At 36.7% G+C, this 24,771-nt stretch overlaps 1 protein-coding gene across 1 annotated transcript; it reads left to right on the top strand.

Annotated features, from left to right (window-relative positions):
* Positions 1-4,083: 4,083 nt before the first annotated feature.
* On the top strand, positions 4,084-9,981 carry LOC145247243 (uncharacterized). Its single transcript, XM_080108865.1, has 2 exons — positions 4,084-4,185; positions 7,733-9,981. The coding sequence occupies exons 1-2, from the start codon at positions 4,180-4,182 to the stop codon at positions 9,212-9,214; spliced, it is 1,488 nt and encodes a 495-aa protein (XP_079964991.1). The 5' UTR covers positions 4,084-4,179; the 3' UTR covers positions 9,215-9,981.
* Positions 9,982-24,771: the final 14,790 nt, after the last annotated feature.

Below are 24,771 nucleotides of genomic sequence, written 5' to 3'. Positions count from 1 at the left end.
CTCGAAATTTGATATACAGGGTACTGAGATTTGGAAAAATCGATGTGATCGGTTTTTCGCCAGAAATTTGGCGATTAAGGGGTCAAAGTTCGACGATTTGATCTTTGAGAACTCTACCAAACTTCTCCGACAATTTTGGGTCTACGCGCTAAAATTTTAGATATAGGTTCCTTGGACATGGATCTAACTTAATAACTTGATTTGATCTCAAAACAATAAATTTTAGGGGTTCATAATAGGGGTCAAATCTTTTTTAAAAATTACCTCTGAGGTCCCTACCAAATTACTCAGACAATTTCTGGTCTAAATATTTGAAATTTTGCATAAAGAGTATTCAGAGATAGGGCAAGCTTTTTCATCAGTTTGGGTCGAAAATTTTAGTTACCAATATATAAATGTATGTATATATGTATGTTTGCATGTCTGCCTTAAACTTTTAATAGAGACGACGGGTTTTACCAAGATTAGTATCATTTTAAAGTTCGACTTTTCATACGACAAATATCGAAAAATTGGCTAAAGACATTAATATCTTCCCCTTCAACTAGGCACTTTTCTACAGGGGGTCACTTTTTTCGCTGATATTTTTTAAAGTTATCCTCTACTTTAGATTGTCTAGCCTTAATTTTCAAAAATGTCGCTTCCGGTTTGGCGGTGGTCGTAACAGCATAAACGTTAGGTTTTACCCCGTTCTTTTCCTCCTTTGCAGTACGGGTTCGATCCTGCCTTCCTACTACTACTTTTTTTTTTTTTGCTCAACATACACATCCAAACACCCGGGCCACGCCGGGCTGAAATACTAGTATATATATATATATATATATATATATATATATATATATATATATATATATATATATATATATATATTAGCAGAGTGAAACTAATTTTATTTTTGCCAAGGCCAAGACAGCTCATTCTGTTTAAAAGACTTTGCCCACATTGGAATTATTAGCTGTTTATGTGTCAAACACGTTTCTGTGCTGGTTAATATGTTCTTCCAAAATGTCGAGTGTGAATCATCATAGCCGTGAATGCTCAGATCGTGGTTTCCTGGCTTCTGTCCGATACTATTAACTCGAAATGTCAATTTACTAGAAATCGTTTAAAGGCTGTTAAAACAATGATTGTTGATTTACATAACGGGGGATATAAGGTTAAGTTCAAATATGTCAACATGGGAGATAATCCTGCAGACTTCGTTGCACGAGGCATCTCTCTAAATAAATTTAGAAGGGAGACACAATTTTGGTTGAGAGGTTTGTTTGGTTGAAGGGAGATAACTTGAAATGGGTTGACTTTGGCTTGGAGCGCTTTAGCGCTACCAATAAAATACTCATTAATGCATACACTAGGTGTGAGGATAAGTTGAATGATCTTTCCGTAATTAATATAGAAAAAAATTTACTCTTTAAATAAGTTGATAAAAATATTGGCTATATATTTATATTTACATGTTTTTATGTCAGAGCCATTCATCAGGAGCTTGTACCTGACATGTCTGTTCGCTCGGTAGTGTTGGCCTTTTTGAGATTCTTTAATATGTTTGGAGTTCCTTCACACATTTAATCTGGCAAAGCCCGTTCTTTTGTATCTGATTGTGGCTTGATAGAGCAAGTTTATTTGTTGGATAAGTTTAAGAAAAATTATGACACTCATCGCATCAAACAGCTGCGCGTATAATTGCATGGCAAATCTTATCTTATGGATTACTCGTTCTGTCTCGAAAGACAAAGGATACCCCCTGCAGGGACAGCTGCGCGTATAATTGCATGGCAAGAGTTGCACAATCTCCTGGCAGGAAAGAACTCGTGTAAAGTTTGCAGTGGCGGGATTAATTTTTGCTTCAGTTTAAGCAGATGTGGTAAGAGTTATCTCTTAGGATTAAGAGAATTGTCATATGATTTGCATCAGGCCGAATTTGATAACAGAATCAAGATCGGTGATGTGGTTTTAATTTAAAACATCCGATAAAGCCACAACCTTATTGAAGTCTAGGAAGAGTGATTGATCTCATTGATAATTTAATTAGATCCGCTATGATCAAGAAAAGTGTCTCTCAAGAGCATTCTTTGGGACATCTTTAGCCTTTAGAACTTTCTATTTCACATTCTTCTCATGTCCTTTCTTCTGATGAAGAAACTAGTGATTCTCTAAAAGAGAGAATTAATGTAGATGTCGACGATGTCACATCCAAACCTGTAAAATATGCCGGATCTTTAAGCGAAAGAGATCCTGATTGTCTTTGGTACTGAATTGGTTGTTGAAGAATTTATTTTTTCTACCTTTCGTAATTGTTACCACACAAAGGACTTTCTTTGTAACTGAGAGCAAACTCTTAGCAGCAGACAGCTTGTGGACTTTTTTGTCCCCAAGTTTCTTTTTTTTTTCTTTTCCTAATAAAAGTGTTTGTTTCCACCAAGTCTTTTATCTTTTCATTTTTTTTTCGTTGCTTTTCTTTAACTTTGTATTGGTAACGTTTTTATACGTCGAAGTGACCTTCATTAGAAATGATAATAATAATTTCGACAACATATACGAAAATCACATGGTTCTAAATTAGAAAATAATATTACATATAAATTGGTCAGAATTAATTAAAATAATAAAATTTAAGTAACGGAAATTAATGTTGGTATTCAATTTATAATTGAATAATAAATTATATGTTGACGAGCTTGCATTAACTCCTGGGCCACTATTGCAAATCGGAAGTGAAAAAAATACCGCGTGGACTAAAACAAGTGTATAACAAGCGAAGCGTGCATGGTCCCCCGTGAGTGCACAGTAAACGAGGCATAAAAAATGACTAAGTTCACCGTTTGCCCCTCCCCATTTAGCTCCAAATGTCCCCAAACGGTGCAGTTTTAAGCCTTAACATATGTAAATTTGAGTTCTGTATCATGCAAAAAAAAAGAAATGACTGTCCATCATTTCCTTCCCACCCATCTAGCCCCAAAACTCTCCAAGGCTTAAATATATTTAAATTTGAGTTCAGCACCATGCAAAACTGCTAAATAGACATACACAGAACATTTTGGACAAATATGGTAAAATAGTCCCAAAAATGGAGTGTTTTATTAGCCCTAAAACAGCACCTGGGGCACACCCAAGAGTTGTCGTGAAGTATAGACAAACACAATTGTATAGAAATCAGTTAGTTACTATTTTTAAGAAAGCTTTATAAAAATCCAAAGCCATCCATTTTTTTTTAATAAGCACAAAAATGTCAATTTTAGCTATTTTAACCCGAAAGACACCCCTAGAGGACCAACTGGAGTTTTCCCAGAAAATCCGTTCTGTTACTTTTTTTTTTTTTTTTTTTACTCCTATCATTTTTAATGTTTGTGAAAAATTTCAAAAAATTCCAAGGTGTAGTTATTGAGAAAAGTGCGACAGACGAACGGACAAGGGTGAATTTACAGGCCAACCGTCCTTTTGTTGTGGGACATAAAACGGGTTTATGAATTCTATACTTTTAACTAATAAGAATAGCCCTCTCCTCTACTACGGATTATATAACGATATATATTCACCTAAATCTTATCTTATATATTCCTCGTTCTGTCTCGAAAGACAAAGGATACACCCTGTAGGGACAGCTGCGCGTATAATTGCATGGCAAGAGTTGCGCAATCACCAAGCACACCTCTTCTGAATCGGCACTGTTTGAGTTTAGTAGCAAGACGTCCAGGACGATTGGAAAAATGCTGAAATAAGCAGAGAGTACATATAGCACCTGGAAGTCCCAAATTGTCACCCATTTAAGTACTGACCTGGCTCAATGTTGCTTAACTTCAATGATCTGACGGGAACCGATGTGTCAAACGCGATTATGACGTACACCCATCTATGTAACGTTATCTAACGTGTATTTAATATGGGTATTGAATTTTTACAATGAATAAACCCCAAAAATGTTGACTTGGCGTTAAAAAAAATAAATACACTCAGTGCGAATTGAACTCTGTGTTCATCCGTTACGATTAGAGCAACTATAATCTTTGTTATATCCTGGTCTGTCTAAAATAAGGCAGAATTATATTTGCATAAATATTTGGTTTGTGATAAATTGGTCACCAGTTTGTGAATCGAATCGGGTGGCGGGATAAAGCGCAGAAGTTAACGTGGGGGTTTCTAAAAAGTTTCGCGGACCATTCAATATCAACCGCAGACAATATGGAGGTAAGCAAAAGCACGAGTAGTTTTTGTTCAAAATTCACCCCCATATTTAAAAAAAAGTGGAGAGTCAGCTGTATCATGTTCTAAAATTTTTCAATTTTTTAATAAGAAAATCCAATTTTAACTACCGAGGAGTGGCTCTCTTGTTATTTAGAAAACCATCTAAAAGCCCTGAAGATAACGCATGAACTCGTATTTGCTAGATTTGTTTTAACTCTTACGAATTCTTATTACTCGTTTAAATGTTATGTTATATATCTTTAAACTAATTTTTGGAATATATTTCCGTTTCGTCACGTGCATCGTACCGATTTGTTTTTGTTTTTTTTTATAGGAAGTTTTAGACATGAACCGTATTCTTATATTTAAAATAAACAAACAATTATTCAATAAACGAGTTTCGGGACTTAGTCTTGTTAAGTCTTAATCCGTGACCCTGTCGAAAAATTCTCTATTTCCTCCTTTCATAGGACACTTAACTCGCTTGTTAAAAGTTGTTAGTGATTAGCTTCTTGTCTTTGCTATTTAATTTTTTTTTTTTTTTTTTTTTTCGCCGACTTTTCTTTCCAAATGAGGTTCCAAGATTTTATTCGTGTTCGAATTTCGTACAGCGATTACGACTTTCCTTCTCTTTGAAGGTCTTAAAATTTAAACACTTTAATGTTTTCGAATAATTTAAAATGGCGAATAGAAATTTGAGCTAGAATTGACCAGTTTAAAGATCAAAATGTGTTCCGATTAATGTTTATTGATTATAAACGCTTGGCAATATATTTGGGGATTTACCCAGAAACCTAACGCGGATTTGTATTACTGTACACATAGATTCAAAAGTTGTCAAACAAATATATAACAAATGTTATCAAAGGCAAGATAAGTTACTTTTCTACCTAACTGGATATATTTTGTTTTTATTCAATGTAACATATTTATTCAGTTCGAAAAACAGTGTTTACCGATGTATTAGAAAATTCAAGATGGCGTCTCACACCCTCTTTAACACCGTAAGATTGGGAAAAGGTGTTATAAATTAAAAAAAACTATACATAATACTATTAAAAACCTGCCGAATATGTCACGGTAACATATTGAGCGAGTTTCTAACAGTATTTTAACCGGTTTTTTATTTATAACACCTTTCCCAAACTTACCGTGTTAAAGAATCAGACGCCATCTTGAATGTTCCAATACATCGGTAAACACTGTATGGTTTTCGAGCTGAATAAACATGTTACATTGAATAAAAACACAAAATGTATCCAGTTTGGTAGAAAAGTAACTTATCTTGCCTTTGATAACATTTATTAGTTATATATTTGTTTTTTGACAACTTTTTTGAATCTGTGTACAGTAATACAAACCCACCTAACGCTAACGTAGTCCAGTTACTTGATATTGATCTGGCTCCACCTTTGTGTTAAGTGGTTTTAATACTTTTTTTGACGTCAAAAATGTAGCTTCTGGGTAGACTAGAGAAATGGCCCCATCTTGTTCTGAAGCTTTTTTTTTTTTTTTTTTTTTTTTTTTTAACACACCTCGAAAACTTATGGCCAATCTTGGGTGAATATTGGCACATGTGTGGTTTAACATTCCAAGCAAATTAACTTTTGTCTTTTGGTGGGGAAGGGTATTTAATTTTGGTACATGTGCAGATTTACAATTCCAAACAAATTCCGTGTTTACGTTGTTGTTGGGGGGGGGTAGTTATCATGGGCTCTCTACATGTATCAATCACCAAAGTTGAGCCTAGGTGGTACCATTTGGGAATACCAAGCGCTGTAAGTACGTCGTTGATACTTCTGGCATCCAGCTCTCTCTCTCTCTACCCTGTCTGACCGCTGACCCTGTACTCTTGCTTCACCTTAAACATGCTCCTGGCGCGTGTCCATCCTTCAAGAATAATCAGGTGATTTTCGGTTTTTTGTTTCCAATGAATATTGACTGACAACATAACGATGGGTCAAGAGTCTTGTCCGGACGTTACTTTTATATTGTAAACTTTAGTGCGAAGAATTTAAATACGAATTATCAATTATCTAAAAATCCAAAAATTGTGTTCTACTTTACTAGCATGGAGACTCGACGTTGTCCGGGATTGAATGAGGATCAACAAATGTTCTAAACTCCTTTATTTTTATTGGCATCTGAAAGTTTTATCAAATCCATTGTTTTCTCCAGTACAAGACCCTCCTTCCGGAAGGAAGCCTCACGTGCCTCTCCGAAGTAATTTAGTCCACAATACCTTGTTTACATTGCACTGTAGAAAATCTGTTTATAAAATTATCAGTAAATAATGGCTTCACTCCGTTTAATATACACAAATATGTGCTCGAACGCGCTCCTGTCTTATAAAAGAATCGACAGGTAATTTTATAGGTTGGGCCTTTATGCTTGTGCGGTGATAAAACTTCCCAAAGGCACTTGTTAGGTTGCATAAAAGTTAACTTTGGTCAAAATCGTACTTCCTCCTTTAATCGGATTTTCGATACTTATTGGACACATTTCAATACAAAACTTGCATAAGAACACTGCCAGACACATCAAGTGCCTTCGTGTGAAATTTCCAAAAAGATCTGCCCAGCTAATTTTTAGTCCATAGGGAACGAACACGGGTACACATAATTCCTTTTAGCTAATAGGCTAGCGGAGGGGGGGCACCCGCCTTTGCCCGGGCGTAAAATACGCTTAAACCTTTAATTCGTCCCGATTTCGTATATATAGTTGTGCTTTTAAAAGTAAAAGTATTTAGGTGCCATTAGCTAGAACTGAAACTGTAACATTCAAAGCTGGTGACGTTACCACTGTACCAACGTGACACGCATATAAACAGAGTAAAAAATAAACTAAGATGAATGTTCAAAATGTTTGACGACTTCAATTTTAAGGCTTTTTTTTTTTTTTTTTTTTTTTACATTCCCTTAACAATTTTAACCAGCTAAAGACCCATAAAAGACCTGTAAAAAAAAATATCCACTTATTTGAGGCCTCTAGCACTGGATTTTACTTTTAAAGGAGATAGTTTGAAAATATGGAGACTGACTGACCAATAGCCGTTTATATAAGATTAGCCTGGGTGCCCGGATGTTTGGAGGTGTTGAGCAAAAAAAAAAAAAATGATAGGTGGCAGGTAGGCTCGAACCCTTACCGCGAAGGAGGAAAAGAACGTAAAAAAACGTGGCGTTTTGCCGTTGCGTCCATCGCTAAACCGGAAGTAGCGAAGGTTTAAATTTCGACTAGTCAATCGAAAAGAGGGAGTAACTTTCGAAAATATCGGCGAAAACGGCCCCTCGCTGTAGAAAAGTGCCCAGTTGAGTGAAGGGATCGATGCTTTTAGCCAATGTTTCAATATTTGTCGTCCGAAGGGACGAGCTTCAAGACGATACTGATTTCATGAAAATCGGTCACCTCTGTCGGAAGTTTTAGGCATATACATACATTTAATCAAGTGAGATTTATATTTTAGATTATTAAACGCAAACTTTAAAACTTCGTGTGCTTAATATTTGCTTATCGTTTGGTTTTTTGTTTTTTTTTTTTTTGTTTTTTATAGCCCAGTCATGAACCTCTCAAAGTCGATTCTGCTGAAGACCTGTGTTCCATCTGCCTTTCTGAATTTACTGTTCCACGCACGCTGCCTTGTCTTCACTCGTTCTGCCATGAATGCCTGCAACTGCACATCACGGAGAGCTACGACGTCGCCATGGACACATTCCGCTGTCCGTTATGCCGCGGCTCAAACCGCCCGCCTGCATCCTCGTCTCTTTCGCCGACGTCTTGGGCGGATTATTACCCAATAAACATCTATTTAGGAAAGACCTGCACGAACCACAATACTTCAACCGACGGAGTTTGTTTCTGCCACGACGTCCACTTGTGTATTCATTGCCTATTTGAACAGCACTGCAATTGCTGCATTTCCATAAACCCATACGCATGCGCTAAATTCCTCGCTTATTTTACGGAATTCTTGGATAGTATAAGTCTTTGGGAAAGTCGTGTGATTGAAATCGGGAATAAAATCGATGACCTCCTTGCCGGCGATTTTGGTTATCTGGAATTTCTTATTTGTATAAAAACTGCAAAAGTCACAATTTTGTCAGACCTAATGAATATTGCCAGGCAAACACTGGAATCTGACACCATAAAACTTAGAAGTGCTGACTTTAGACTAGCCGAATACTACTTGACATCTTGCTTAAAACCTGATCCTTTTGCCGAATTTCAGATGACTAAGAAATTCCTTACACAATCTGCAGAACCTTTGATTGAGCATAAAATGTTTGCCGACAATAAACTAATTATTGGTTTGGTTAATGAAGCAAAAATCTTTCTGATAAGTCCACTGGGTGAATGTATTTACGAAATGGAACTCTTGGGACGGATCAAATCTATTGATATTTGGGGTGATGTCGTCATTGCACTTCTTAAACCATTTCCTTCTAATCTCGAAGGAAGCTGCTTGCAGTACTTAAGGTGTTCTGACAGTTGTTTGACTTCTTCCGGTTCTTACAACCTTGATAGGAGCTATTCACAAACTGTAGCCTTCAGCGAAACGAAGGTTGTTGCCTCGTATTACGATACTAGCTGGGTTATTGACGTGTTCATAGTTGAGAAAAACGCAGTGGTGAAAGTCGATAGCTGCGTTTTAGGCTCGGATCTATGCAGTTCCCTTCGTGTCTATCATTCTACGTACATTATTTACACCAATACTCTTGAGATTTTCTGTGTAAATCTTGAGGACAAAAGCGAAGTGTGTCTTCTGCCTAAGGTTCGTATCCAGAGAAACTCGATCGCGCGAATCTCCCATTTAGCGACGGAGAAATACGATATTTATTTTGCCGATATCACCAGCTCTTTCATCTACAAAATGGCTAGGAGTAGCAATGTTATAACTCTGTTTCTTTACGAGAAGAATGGCTGCGAAAATATGGTTGACTTTCAATTTAATTCGGTTGGGCACGTCTTAACCTGTTCAGAGATTTCGGGTGGCTTGCGTTATCGTTTGTATAACGGAGAGGATTTTATTGGTTAGAATGAACCACCCGATTATACGAATAATTACGATTAGGGTTTTTATTTATTTATTTTTTTTTTTACTTTATTTTATTTCTAACTCTAATGCGGGTGGCCCTACTATTGTGATATTTGTAGCTTGGACAAATATTAAGCATCTCTTTAAGATGCGAATGCTGTAGTATCAACTTATGCTCATTAAAAACTATATCCCATGTTTTGTCTCCCATCAGATATGGAACATTTGAAAGAAATATTTTAATTTTCACAAATATTACTTTTTACTTTGTATACAAGTGAAGAGTATTAGACGTTTTAATATTCAAGTAAACGTAAGCAATTCAAATCCAACTAATTTTTAATTGATCAACCTTTTACGCCCAGTAACTGTTGAACGACTAGACAGGCGTTAAAGGAAGAAATTTTATTTAAACTTTACAAAACTTTATTCAGTAAAAGCATTAAATTTTTTTTTTTTTTTTTTTACTAAAATTTTACTAGAAAAGGAAATAAATATGGCGGTGCAATTAAAATTATTTGAACCCTGTAAATTTGCTTTGTATTCAGGACTTTTTCGTTAAGTGAATCCAATTTATTTAAAATATTGGTGAAATGAAATACTTAACTTTTTTTCTGGTATACATTACCATTCTGCTTTAGAATTATATAAAAAAAAAAATCTTTTACATTTTTGGTCCACCGACTTAGTCGGCTTTGGACTTTAGAATTAAGCCCCGTCCGTTCGTTCACAAATTTCTCAATAACTACTTATTACATTATCTGAAATTTTGCATGAAGTTACAACTATCCAAGGAAGGAAATGTTACAATGTTGGATTTTGATTTAAAACTCTGGTTACGTCACAAGGGGCGTCAAAATGGCCAAAAATAGCTTTTTTCGGGACATAGAATCTTTTCCTACCATTAGATTTTGCTGAAAATTATCCAAAAGTAAAATCACATGGACGTACATTTGGAAACGTAAAATATGACCCTAGGAAAAACCTGGGGCTTAAGCCCCAGACTGTTTTAGGAGTTAAACCTCACCTTTTGGGACTATTTTTTTAATGCTTAATGAGGATGTCCTTTTTTGTTCCCTGCAACTTTTTTCCCACAGAAGAAACGTTGCGAGCTTATTTGTACTTTATCGTTATTTTCATGGCAAATGCTCATCCGAGATTCAATCTATACCCCCCCTCGCCAAACTTTCACGAAAAACACTCTAGCCAAAAAAACTTCAACCTGAACTAGCGTCCATACTTACAAAACTGTTTAAACGTTGTCTTAAGGAGAATAGTTTCCCATCTCCCTGGAAAATTTCATCAGTATGCCGTGTATTTAAGAATTCAGGTGATCGCTAATCCCCCTCTCAGTACAGGCCAATAAGTCTCCTGTGCGTCATGAGTAAGTTGCTGGAATCTGTGTTAAATACAGAAGTAATCAACCATCTCAACAAAAATAACCTTAGTGACACTCAATATGGTTTCCGTTCTGCTAGATCTACAGCAGATGTGCTTACAGTTATATCTCATAGGATTAGCAAATCTCTCGATGGAGGCAACCTTTCTAGGGAAATTGCTCTTGACATATCTAAGGCCTTTGATAGGGTATGGCATAAAGGTTTACTTCATAAGATCTCTAGCTATGGTATTGCTGGAAATGTCTTCTCAATTATTAAATCATTTCTTTCTGATAGGTTCATAAGAGTAGTAGTTGAGGGGCAAAAATCAGAAGCTCACAGTATTAATGCCGGTGTCCCTCAGGGGTCCATCCTGGGCCCAACTCTTTTCCTGATCTACATTAATGATCTTCTAAATCACATCCTTACATCATTTGTAGACATTTATGCTGACGACACTACCATTTATGGTAGCACATCTAAGACAGTAAACGACCAAGTTCTCTCCAATTCTCTCTCCTCTGATCTTGAGCATGTAGTACAATGGGGTAAGGAGTGGCTGGTTACTCTTAATGCATCTAAGACCAAGCTTCTCTCTTTACATCATCAACATTCTGATCCACATCTGGCATCAATTGAAATGAATGGCTCTCGTCTTCAGGAGGCCTCAAGTTTTGACAAGCTTCTTGGCTTGACCATTACTCCTGATCTTAAATGGAACACGTACATCAAATCTGTTGCCAAGGCCGCTGGAAAAATGGTGGGATCTTTCTATCGATCCGGTAGATATCTCACTGCTGATGCTATTCTCTATCTATATAAGAGCCAGGTACGTCCAAGGATGGAATACTGTTGCCACATCTGGGCAGGAGCTGCTAGAAAGGACTTGTCCTGCCTTGATAGTTCAAAATAGACTCAGTAACCTCGTAGGAGATGTCCTTTTCTCTTCCCTGCAACCTCTATCTCACAGAAGAGATGTTGCGAGTTTGTCTCTGATGTATCGTTATTTTCATGGAAAGTGTTCGACTGAGCTTCAATCTATGGTCCCCCCCCCTCGCCAAACTTTCACAAGAAACACTCGTCTAGTTGTAAACACTATCAATAATTCCCCCACTCTTTATCTGTGTCTAAACCTAAACGTAGATTCCACGAACAAAGCTTCTTTCTTAGAACTGCACGCCTGTGGAATTGTCTTCCGTTTTCCTGCTTTCCGGCTGACTACAATATGGTTGTGTTCAAGTCTAACGTAAATAAGTTCTTGATGAGCCGTTCCATATAAGTTATCAAATTTACCAAATTTTCATTACTAATGATTACTATATTGTCCAATTTCTACTGTACACTCTTTAACCCTTATCCTTGAGTGGCCTCTTGGCCTTGATAATGTGGTGATGCCTATGTAAAAAAAAAAATCACTATCAATAATTTCCCACTCTATGTATGTCTAAACTTAAACGTAGATTCTATGAACAGTTTCTTTCTTAGAACTGCACACCTGTGGAACTCTCTTCCGATTGCCTGCTTTCCAGCTGACTACAATTTGATTGTCTTCAAGTCCAACATAAACAAATTCTTGATGAACCGTCCTCCTAAGTAATCCAATTTACAAAATTCCCACTACTTATGCTTACTACTCTATAATCACATTGACTAATGTATACCCATTAGCCCTTATCCTCGTGTGTGTGTGTGTGTGTGTGTGTGTGTGTGTGTGTGTGTGCGCGTCAGTCGGGACCATATAGATTTCTAATTTTATATAGAACTAGTTGGACACTTGGCGTTGTTCAGTCGTACAATACGCTTAAACATATTTTAATTTACGAAGATTGCGTATGTATTATTATAGAATCAATCCTCTATCTATCGTAATATAATAGAAGCAATTCTCTATTAAATATTATTACGAGGAATAATTTGTTCGGACTAATTTGCGATTTTTTTTTTTTAATGTCGTTCGTCAAATTCCGTTTGTATTTGTTTACAATATCACGTCAACTGGCATTTGGGCTTGATGAATGCCCTGGAAAAGTCACTTCTGATTAATTTTTAGTTAAATATACGAACGAAGAAATAATTTGCGACGATTTTAAATGGTGCCTCTTTTATCGTAAATTGAACTCCTTAATAAAAAAAATTAAAATAGTAAGTTACACCCGGGCTAGAACAGGGATCATTCGCTCTGTAGTCGAATGCTCTATGACTGAGCTATATCTCCAGATGACAAATCTTATTTCTTAAAGAAGAAATGTTCTAAGTTTATTTTCCTTGGTCGGTGTGACGTAAAATATTCCCCCAGTAAAAATTCTTTTTATAAGTGAGAAAGACTTAAGACGCCCCCCCACCCAACTTTCGAAAATGATTTGCCGAGATATTTGAGATTTTAAAAATAAAACCGCTAGATTGAGGAAAAAAAATCTCCCTAAAACCGCTAAATTGAGGGAAAAAAATCTCCATAAAATCGCTAAATCTCAAACTTTTGCTGTTTGAAATTTTTAAAACCGCTAATTCGAAACAAATCTCCAAAAGAAAAACACTATATTTTAACTTCCTATCATACATAAAATTATCGTTTACGCGCTGTCAATTTTGGAATTATAATGAAGTGGTTAAGTCTCCAGAATTTTTAAAATTTTATCAGCTAGTTTTCAGCGAGATTTTTACTACAATAAAAACTGACGTTGTGTCTGACTTTGCCATCGTAGGGAGGCAAGTAAATATTTTTAAACGTTTAAAAAAACTTTTGTTTGCTCAAAAATAAATGCAGTAAACTTCGCTGAGGTGTTTACATATGCTGCATCTTGAAGTTGGCTCACACTGACAATTAAATGTAATAAGCGTTGAAAAGACTTTAAAAACAAGTAAAAGCATGAATGTTGGCCCTTAAAGTGTAGAATAGCTAGCAGTCGAAAAAGTGAACAATAAGGATCAATCAATACCAAACGCAGTAAAATTCAAGTATTTTTACGTGCTGAAATTTTTTACGTTCGTATTTCGTTTCTTTTAGCTGTCTTTACAACAAATAACAGGTTGCTTGTCTCTTACCCGTTGAGGATTTCATTACTGCGAAATTGTATAAAAAATCTGACTACCACTAACTCTAAATTTAGGAGTGCAACTCTAACTTAGGGTTAGTGGTAGAATGTCATTTGTTCAACTTTTCAGGAATTAAATCTCTCCACCCCTTAAGCGATAATCAGCCATTTTATTTTTATTTCAATGTGTAAAAACAACTTCATACAACATATTTTGAAATTAGAAAAAACTTAGTTTTAGTACATTAAAAGTATACATGTCAGTAAATCAAATTATATTGCATCATTCAATCTTTCCCCTCCCCTAGCTATATTCAAAGACTCTGATATAAAAAATCTTAAATGTTGTGTTGGGAGGGTCCCGGTTAAAATGCACCCTTCTCTGTATCGGATAGCTAAACTAACCTATCCTCTGCATGTCGACGTTATCTCTCGTGACGGACTCATCGATACTGCGATGGGTCCCTATTCCCTCACGAGAGCTGTCGGCACACTTACGACCGCGATGTTTGTTTCTGATTCTCAACCCTAAAGCACAATCATGGATCTCAAGCTTGCTAGTGTGAATGTCCGAGGGCTAAGGGCCGACTGGCGAAAATGGCGCTTGAGTTTGGACCTGCAGCACCTCAGTGGATATTTGCTGTGTGCAGGAAACCCATTTTATTCCTGGTGACCATTTACGTGCACTGTCTAAAACCTTTAAGGATTATTCAGCGTACTTTAATTCTCACTCTAGAGGGGTCTCCTGGCTAGTTAAAAATCCCTAGATGCGTCGTGTGACCCGTGATACATGGATCCGGAGGGAAGACTGTGTTTTGGATGTTACCATAAAGGGCAGGGCATTTCGTCTTATTGGGGTTTATGTGCCCAATAGCTACGTTGAGCTGGCTGCCTTTTTTTATTTTAGCGAATCGAGCAGTTCATATACTTCTCGAACGGTTATCTTAGCGGGAGACTGGAATGCGGTTCTGGATCCCGATTTAGATCGATTTGGGTTACCTTCTAGGGGAACTAACAGATCGGGATGCTGTTTTATTCTGTGAATTTGTGGATAAGTTTGATCTTATCGAAAAATTCCGAAATGAAAAGCCCCGTAACTTAGTGTGGACTTGGACAGGTAGACACAGCTCCGGTCTGGTACAGCTCTCGAGCTATACAGACCGGTTCTTAGTAAGGTGAGTCGATGTAGGAGTATTGAATTGTCCAAGTTTCCACAATATAGTTTACTCGGATCACAGACTTGTCCATGTACAGGTAAACTTAGATAGACCTAAGCCTAGATTAGCCAGTTACTGGAAGCTCAACACATCGTTATTTGATATGAAGGGCTTCCGGGTAGGGCTATTACTAACCATACAGCAGGAATTGACGGGGCAATTATTGGGAATAAGTGGTGGGTAAAAATTAAGGAAGCCATTAGGTCCTTTTCTGCCAACTTAAGCGAAAGACTCAACCTAGATTCTAGGGCAGCTAAAACGACACTAGAGTCTAGGTTAGATCGGGCGGTGGAGGAGGGGGATAATGCTAGCGTCATTGTAATTAAGGCTCAGCTTGCCTCCCTTACTGAAAAGGAGCACCAAGCTTTAGCAATTAGGGCTAGGTAAAAAGAATGCCCCAGGAAGCTACAAATATGGTCGCTGAACTGCGTGCAGAGGAGCTAAGGCAAGCAGCGGATAGGCACATTGCTCGTGTCACATTGCTGGATGGGCGTACCGTGACCACAAACCAGGGTGTGCTGGAGGCGTTAAGATCTCATTTCCAGGAGCTTTTTTCCATGGAACCCGGTCTGTCATTAGAACAGTTCGACACCTATTTGGCTGACTTTTCTCGTCTTTCAATGATCGAAGTGGCTAGGCGCGAAGGTGGCATAACGGAGGATGAAGTCATTGAAGCCTTACAGTGGGTCGGCCTTAATAGGTCTCCGGGGATCGATGGTCTGCCCTACAAAGTGTATTTGAGGTTGTCGCACATCTTTGTCCCTTTGCTGACGGTTTTATTTAACTCATGGTTTAGGAACGACTCAATCCCAAAGTACTTTACCATGGGTGTGATAAAACTTGTTCGTAAAAGCAAAGATGGTGGGGATGGGTTAGGTAATTTCAGGCCCCTAATGATGCTTAACGCAGAGTTAAAGATTTTGGCCAAGATTCTCGCAAATCTTCTGCAGCTTGTCCTGGCTTGTCTTATTAGCCCCAAGCAAACGTGTGCCGTGAAGGGCAGGACAATCCAGGATAACTTGCACACGATATGCCTAATGATAGAAAAAGTCAACACTGAAGCCGCGCTGATCAATTTAGATCAGTCCAAAGCCTTCGATAGGGTTGACCATCGGTACTTGGGGGCTGTTTTATCGGCGGCCGGTTTTGGCCCGTAATTTCGCTCGTGGGTTCATCTTCTCTATGCTAACCCCACGGTGATAGTAGAAGTAAATGGGAGGAGGTCGAGACCTTTCGGATTGTCTCGTTCAATTCGTCAAGGGTGCCCGTTATCACCCATGCTGTACGTGCTCGCAATAAAGCCATTTTTGCGCAAGCTAAGAGTGAATCCGGTCCTACGCGGAATCACTTTGCCAGGTGCGGATGCCCAGGTAAAGTACTCCGCCTATGCCGACGACGTAACTGTGCTTGTAACGAGCAGTGCTGAGATTAATGTCGTCGGTGTAGAAATCAGATTGTATGAAACGGTAACAGGGGACAAAATTAACTGCGACAAGTCTTCGAGTTTGCGCATCGGTGCCTGGAGGCGTATGCCCCTTCAGTGACCCTTTAGTTGGAGCGATGGGCCTTGCAAGATACTCACCGTCTGGTTTGGTCCTGACCTTCGCTGGAGAAAAATTGGTCAGAGGTTCTGAAAGCAGTCTGCTCCGCAGTAGAAACCTTTCATTAAAGGGGAGAGCGGAGGTGTAATACCCACATCTATTCAATCTTCATTTATCGTCTATCAGTACCTCCAATCCCGTCAGATACACTGCTTTATCTGCAGAGGGCTCTTTTCAACTTTTTATGGCTTGGAAAGGCCCCTATGATCTGTCGCGATATCTGCTACCTACATCCTTCTGAAGGCAGTCTAGGTATGCCAAACGTGGAGATTCGGCTCCACACACTACGGCTCTACTACCTAGATCGAATGTGCACACAGGACAGCGAAGACGGTGCCCTCTGGGTGGAGGACACCAATAAAGCCTTCCGGCTTTGAGAGGGGTTCATGAGTCCGAGGAGGAGGCACACAGGTTGCCCCGAGGTGAATGCCCCTTCTACTGCGAGTGCCGGTGCTCGCTGAAGTTCCTCTTAAGAGTTAAGGAAAGCCTCTCCAACGCTCTGCTGTTGTCCCGAAAGGCATTATATCGGGTACTAGTAAGAGAATCCGTAAGGGATGTTATTGGTGAGGGGCTCCCTTTGACGAGGGGGCAGCTCCGCTCAATCTGGCCTTGGGCACTTGGGTCGGGATGCCTCACTAATGACGAGGCATCCTTGACCTGGCTGGTAATTCGGGATGCTCTCTGGGTCGGTAAGACTTCACTCAGCTGGCTTGGCGGTTTTGCCTATTTGTAAACGGTGCGGTGATGAGGTCGAGACTTTGTCACGCCTTCGTCTACTGTCGAATCGTGGTGCCGCTGATTGAGTTTGTTACAGGTCTCATGGTCCGCATACTGAACATGTCGTCGATAACTTTGGTTCTTATCAATGTATGTAGCAATTGGGCTCTGACAACGGATAGGATTAGAAAAGAATTGTTTGACCTTGCTAGCAGTAATGAGAGGTGTTACCTGGAACACGCGTATGAGAGTGGTCTACGGATCTGAGAACTTCGCTTCCCTCGACCTTATACAAATCTTCCGTTATCATTTGAAGAGTCATATCAAGGCTGAGAAAGTTAGACTCTCTTCGTCAGACTTTGTTGAAAGGTGGGTGTCAGTTGCGCGTTTGTGTCGGGTGAGAGAAGCAAGTCTTGATTGGTTCTTGGATGTCCCTTAGGTAAATAATTTTGAGTAACAGAAACGAACTTCGATAAATGGAGTTTTCAGATAAAAAAAAATCAAACATACAATGATTTTTTTTTTTTTTTTTTTTTGTCAATTCTAATAAATTACACTAGTAAATTCCAAATTATGCAGTCGAAATTACCTGATTATTACAGAATTATTGAAAACAATCTAAATTGTGCCAGCAGGTAAAAATTTGCCGCCATCTTGTTTAAATCAAAACGAAAAATTACCTCCCTTTTGAACTCGTCTGTGTCTTAAAATCGTTTTCATCAAATTCTATTTTTTATTTTCTTTAATAAATAATTTTCTACCTTATTGATTTTCGTAATTTTTTGATATAATCATTTTAATATATGGGTAATATGTACACACCATTGTTTTTATATGAAATTCAGTTTTACGATTTCCGAAATTTCGTGCTGATAGTGTAGATGCACCTCTGTTTTCTTGTTTTATTCCCGAAATCCCGTTGACTTTTTTTTTTTTTTTTTTTTTTTTAGCACTTGCTAACTGGTGACCCATTCCTAACATTCATCTTTTCCATTTTCAAATTTAACTAAATGTATATTAATTAATAGCGCTCTTCTTGGCAGCTTTTTAAGACGTTATTTTCGCTGAAATATACTATCCAAAGCCAGGAGAGGCACTACAAAAAGCAAAGATTTTTTTTTTTTTTTTTTTTTTTTTTTTTTGAGAAGTCTGCTCTAAAGAGTCAATTTTGGGTGGGTTTCGAGGTGACGCTTTTGGGAGATACAAAATCGTCTAACCTTTTGGGAACGATCTCGTTATTTCGTTCTAAGAGTATCATTGTTTGCTGTGTTTAATGTTCTGACAATACTTTAAATTCCTCTCAAGTCTTACACTTTTTATAGAAACTATTCATAAAATCGCAACTTTCAGCAAAAATATATGGTCGTTGCCTGGCATCACAGCAGCAGATTTATTTGAGCCTATTTACCGGGGATGAAGAAACGAGAAATTTCATAAAATAAGCATTTCTTCATTGGCTGTATGCATTACCTTTACGAGGTAAACTCTTCTCGGACATCATTAATAACTCCAGTGGTTGTGATCTCGTAGACTCTGCTCACGCTACTCAAACAAACAGTAAAAAGAAAGAACGAACAAAACTTTCCCCGGTGTTATTGTATTTCTAGTATCCTGGTAATCTCTTATATGCAAGGGAAGGTAAACCTGACTGAACACTGAGACAATCTTTATGTTAATGTTAGGTAAAGAGAATACAGTTGTGCTTTTAATTTTTCCGCGTGGTCGTGATGTATTCTCTGGTTTTGGTGGTAACCATTTTGGAACGACGATAGTCTTTTAGTGTATAGCCAAGAACCACACCATCATCACATCCCGATTTAATATAAGTTTTAGGAAAGGAAGAAAATGAACGGTGTACGTGTTTTTAATTTTCTTTTGTTATAGCAGGAGACGAAGTACGGCACAATCACGTTGGCACACCGGTTCTCGCCAGATCACCGAAGTTAAGCAATGTTGAGCCTAGCCAGTACCAGATGGGTGGCCATTTCGGAAGACTAGGCGCTCTATGTACCTTCTGAGAAGGTTGGGAGTGGGGACAGCACCCTAACCCCGTAAAAAGAACTCAGTCGCTTCAAAAGCATCTACAAAAAGTTGTAGATGGCCTATGCCCCTCCAGGGGCTCAAGGGCTATGGATAGCAGGAGAGGAGGCATCCTGCCAGATGCCAGACACTCACCCATTATATCACACATTCCAACCGAGATATCTTTTTAAGGTTCAAACGGTCCGTTGCGGTGCAATTGTTTACATTTCTTTCACTTGGTTCATCGGGTATATTTGCCAAGTATCTTTGGAAATTCTTTTTTACATGCATCCAGATGCTCCTATAATTACTGGAGTGATGGAAATCTTCCTAAGATTTCAATTTCTTTTCATGTCGTATCTAAAAGCATAATACTTTATCCTTTTCCCTCTTAACTCATTGTGAAACGGTAACTTCTAAGGTTCATTCTTTCTCCTTATCGCATATCACTGTCAGGGTTTGTTCTAGTAGCTGTAGGAATTGCGTAGTCATAGTGGACAACGGATGAGTTAATTCTAATTGTTCTTTTTTTGTATGTCTTTCTTAGTCAGCCATAGAGTATCGATATATGGTATAATGAAGAGGTACGTCTGAGGATTTATTACATTTCGTTTTTATATTAACTGATAATACAAGCGAGTGGTCAAAAGGTTCCAGTAGAGACAGAATGGAGGATGAACATAGCTCAAGGCAAGTTGTGAGAAAAAGGTTTAGGAGACTTTGCATACTGGACGTTATTGGCGGGTACACGGGTGGATTCATGAACAATTCGACTTGGGTCATATACAATGGAGAAATCGTGACAGAACTTCCCCCTCATCATCTGTCTTGTTTAAGTGGGCTAACCATTCCACGCTGTGAACATTGAAGTTTGTTTTGCTAAACAGTTCATTTCTTGTAAGTAAAAAAAAAAAATACTCGAGCTGAGATCGAAACCAAAACCTAAAGACAGTCAAATACGATAACCATTAAACCAGCTTGCCACGCTCTTTAAAGTGTTTTTAAAACAGATGAAAACTCGATGACCGTCAAGTACCAATTTTTCAATTTGGGCCCTTTAACAGCCCTTTTACCGGTTTAAAATCGATGAAAAAGATTTCCGCATGTCTGAATACCCTATATACCAAATTTCAAGTTTGTATATGAAAACTTCGTTGCGTATATGGGTTGAGAAGTGTCCTCACACGTACATTCTCACTTTTATAGATTAGTTGCAGCTTTTTTTTTTTTTTTTTTTTAATATTTTTCATCGTTTATGTTAAAAATCCTAATTTGTTTTACTAAAAAATGTAAAAAATAAAAAGTTGCTGTTTTTCTTGTTTTTATTCTTTGTTTTTTAATTTTAAAAAAGTAGTGTTTTTTGTTTTTGTTTTTTGTTTTTTGTTTTTTTGTTTGTTTTTTTTGCTTTTGTTTTTTTTTTTTTTTTTTTTGGAGGGGGTGCAATGTTAAATGCATTTTTGTGTCATGAAAGGGATGGAGACAAGAATAAAGACCCCAGACAACTGAGAAAAACAAAACGGATTTCGATCGATATCTGTTTGCACATGACCTCTGTAAACAAATATAAAATAACATATGTTCAGATTTTCGATACCAATATTTATTTTTTTTATGTAGAGTGATTTTATATATATATATATATATATATATATATATATATATATATATAACTTTAAATCTATTTGAGCAATATATTTAGATAAATAGATGTTTTCTTAATATCAATCCGGAATCCCTCAGAATAAGGACAAGAAAATAAATCTCATTCAAACATTTAAAAGCAGCTTTATTGGTCATCTTAATTAGTAAGATTAAGTAAACAGGTCGTATAGTGAACGGGTTAATCGTAGAACGTTTGTGTTGATTATACTGGCTTAGTGGAAGAGTGAAGAGTGCATCGGTTGTTCGAGGAATTACTTTTCTCTGAGTTATATCGAATTCATTGATACAGAATATAGGGGCTTTTTTCGTAATGTTCCTGTAAAAATTCAAAAACAATTTTTAATTGTTACAATTTATGATGCTTTATTTTCATAAAATAAGTAAAACTAAATTCATGCATTTGTTTTTTACTCCTGAAAATCATAACGTTAGTAAATGTATTTTTTATTATAAAAAAAGTAATACATTTCCACTTAGATTTAAATTGAAATAATGGGTTCATTATATTTCGTGATATTTGATAAGTACTGAGAATTTCATTAAAATTGGTTAATCTCCTGATTTTCGGCTACTCATTTTACACGTACCTAAGTGCTAAGATAACTGCGTACGAATGATGACGTCATCACACATACTGACGTCAGCAACATATTTTTATTCTTTTTAAAGATTGTGTGCCAATGTGTGCACGCTGTGTGTGGCAAATTTCATTGCCATAAGCCTTAGTGGTTGAGCAGTTAAGCAAGGGAGATTTCAGAGATCTCCTTTCCTTTCCCAGACTTAAAGAACCCCTAAAAGTCCCAGGATTAGACTTACAACGTACCCATTATTCATAAAAAAAATTCATTAAAATTTCATTAAAATTGGTTAATTTCCTGATTTTTGGTGAATTTTTTAATAAAGGGAGGAATCAAAATGTTTATACACTTTGAGCATCGGCATTCATTTTATACATACCTACTATTAACGTTATAAACTTTGTTACATTTAAAAAAAAAAACGTTATCACAACTTTTTATTTAGTAATGTTTTAATTCTTTTTTAAGGTTAACATTTTATTTATTTATTTTTTTTTATTTAAGCCGCATCTTTTCTTACAATTCTCCGAAGGTGTGCTGGTATCAACGTCCTAAATTCTCGTAGGAAAAAATAAATAAACGGATCTCTTAGCAAAATCGAGTTATTCCACTCAGATCAATGGCGAGTTATGCAAAAGTTACCACCTGCTCCCAGTTCAAATGCAAATGGTACAAGTGTGTAATTTCTATACTTTCAATAAAATAAAGCGTCGTCTTTACTATTTATGCATGTCTTACACAAGCACAAACTCCTCGATATCATTATAAAATAGAGCCTTTACGTCTAGCGTTACTCAAGACAAACCCTGCTTGTTCTAATAGCTTCTACCAAGACGGACAGGCACTTTTCCCAGCCTTTGCACTATGGTCAGTGGTTTTATCTTGATATCTTTCTGGACATGTACTTTCTATTCCCCAGCCTTCACCTGTCCATGTAGAGTACCCTTTGGGGTAGCTCGATTTATAGCAGTAATAAAGTCTTCTCTTTCGCGAATAAATCTCCTAAGCGATTTGGTAGGTGTATCAGAATTTTTGTAGGAATTTTTGACACCCCTAACACGAAACTGCAAATAAAATATTTTAAAAAAACTCGTAATTTCTCTTTTAAAACTGGGTTGTTTATTTTCTGTGTGGATTATACTTCCAAAATAAACTATTAAAGTTGTATAAAAAGTAATATATATATATATATATATATATATATATATATATATATATATATATATATATATATATATATATTTAAACATTAATGAAATTAATTGAATTTTACGAGTTCAATATTTTTCAATTTTTATACTTTAAAAATCGATCAAAATTTTTCTATTGATTCTATTTTTACGATATTTTCAGAGTCATTGTGTAATTTTATGCTCTTTCCAATAAGCTGAATATAATATTTTAGACAAACGTTGTTTTTTTTTATTCATGCCCCCCTCATTTTGAAATGACTATTAAAAAGTAAATAATTAATTTACTTATCAAAGTTTTATATATCACAAATTGATGATAAAAGATCAATAAATAATATATTCAAATTTAAAACAAAAAAAGAAGTGTTTTTTTAGAAATTTATCTGTAAAGTCCGAAGTTTAAAACCTTTTTTTTAACCACGTTGTTTGTTGTTTCTTTTTTTGTTGTTTTTTTTTTTTTAATGAAACCTTGGTCCTTGCTCCTATAATTGAAAAAAAATTAGGGTTTGAATTGCATTTTTCGAGTAGTTATAAGCTTGGAAAGACAGGGGGCGAATTAATTCACGCCCCCCCCCCTATTTTGAAATGTCTATTAAAAAGTAAATAATTAATTTGCTCTCCAAAGTTTTATATATCACAAATTGAAGATAAAATATCAATAAATAATATATTCAAATTTAAAACAAAAAAGGTGTTTTTTTTTTAAATTTACCAGTAAAATCCGAAGTTTAAAACCTTTTTATTTTAATCACGTTGTTTTTGTTTTTATTTTTTTTTTTTTGATGAAACCTTGGTCCTTGCTACTTTAATTGAAAATAAATTAGGGTTTGAATTACATTTTTCGAGTAGTTAGCAGCTTTGAAAGACAGGGGGTCGAATTATTCAATATTTTTCACGAAGTTTCTGACACACCTAGCGATTTGGTCACACACTGATCAATCCTTTTTTCTTTTTTTTTTTCCTTTTTTACAAAGCAGTCACCACTCATCAAGGCTCGGAGGCCACTTGAGGATAAGGGTTAATGAGTGTCCAGCAGTCAATGGGGAAATTGTGTAGTAATCGTTAGTAATTGGAATTGGGTAAATTGGATTACTTAAGGAGATAGCTCATCAAGAATTTTTCACGTTGGATTTGAAGACAACCATATTGCAGTTCGCAGGAAAGCAGGCAAATGAAAGAGAGTTCCACAGACGTGCAGTCTAAGAAAGAAGCTTTGTTTATGAAATCTAGATTTAGGTTTAGGCGCAGATAAAGAATGGGGAGGGGATTATTGATAGCGGTGTCAGATAGACGAGTATTTTTTCGTGAAAGTAAGGTAAGGCGGGATCATAGATTGGAACTCAGACGAGCACTTGCCATGAAAATAACGATAAAGCAGAGACAGGCTCGCAACGTCTCTTCTGTGGGAAAGAGGTTACAGGGAAGAGAAAAAGGCACCCACCCCCCACTAGGCTACGAAGTCTGTTTTGAACTCTCAAGGAGGATAATCTGCTTCTAGCTTGCCGGGTGCATTGATTCTATCTGCCCTTGAGGAACTCTTCGCTTTCTGTGGGAATCATGATTGGTCAGCATGTTATATTTTGGGTTTTGATCGCAAGGTCAAGGCTGCTACTTGCTTTACGAAATTGCAGGTGACAGCCATCTTCATTATTACTCCTTCAATGTTTACATATTTTAATCGTGCATTTCTTGAGTTTAAATGAGTAAAATAAATTAACTTTTCACTCGAAGTGACTCCTCATCTAATAATGTTTCAGATAAGAAACATTTTTAATGCCTACACAGACTTATTTTCTTACATCATACGCACTCTGGTTCCTTTGTGTCTAGGGGAGATCACTCTGATTGCCTTCTATTGTCAGGGACAGATAACTCTTATACTTATACAATAAGAAACATTTATAATGCCTACATAGACTTATTTTCTCTTATCATCCACAAACCCTATTTAGTAACATTGCCTTTTATTTTTGTTATTCCAGATGGGGTTTTTTGGGGGGGTATTATTTTCAAAGTTAAACTAAATTATTACTTGAGTCAGTATCTAGAAATGGTTGAATAATGTAAATAACTTGCAAACCTTTCAATCTTTTAATTAAACGAATTTTACTAAGAATTTTAACGAGTTTAAATGCTTTGAAATTCCTTTCAAATTT

The sequence above is a fragment of the Euprymna scolopes genome, chromosome 25, assembly GCF_053919585.1.
Source record: "Euprymna scolopes isolate OS-2025 chromosome 25, ASM5391958v1, whole genome shotgun sequence".
NCBI lineage: Eukaryota > Metazoa > Mollusca > Cephalopoda > Sepiida > Sepiolidae > Euprymna > Euprymna scolopes.
This window is presented reverse-complemented; position numbering and strand designations above follow the sequence as displayed.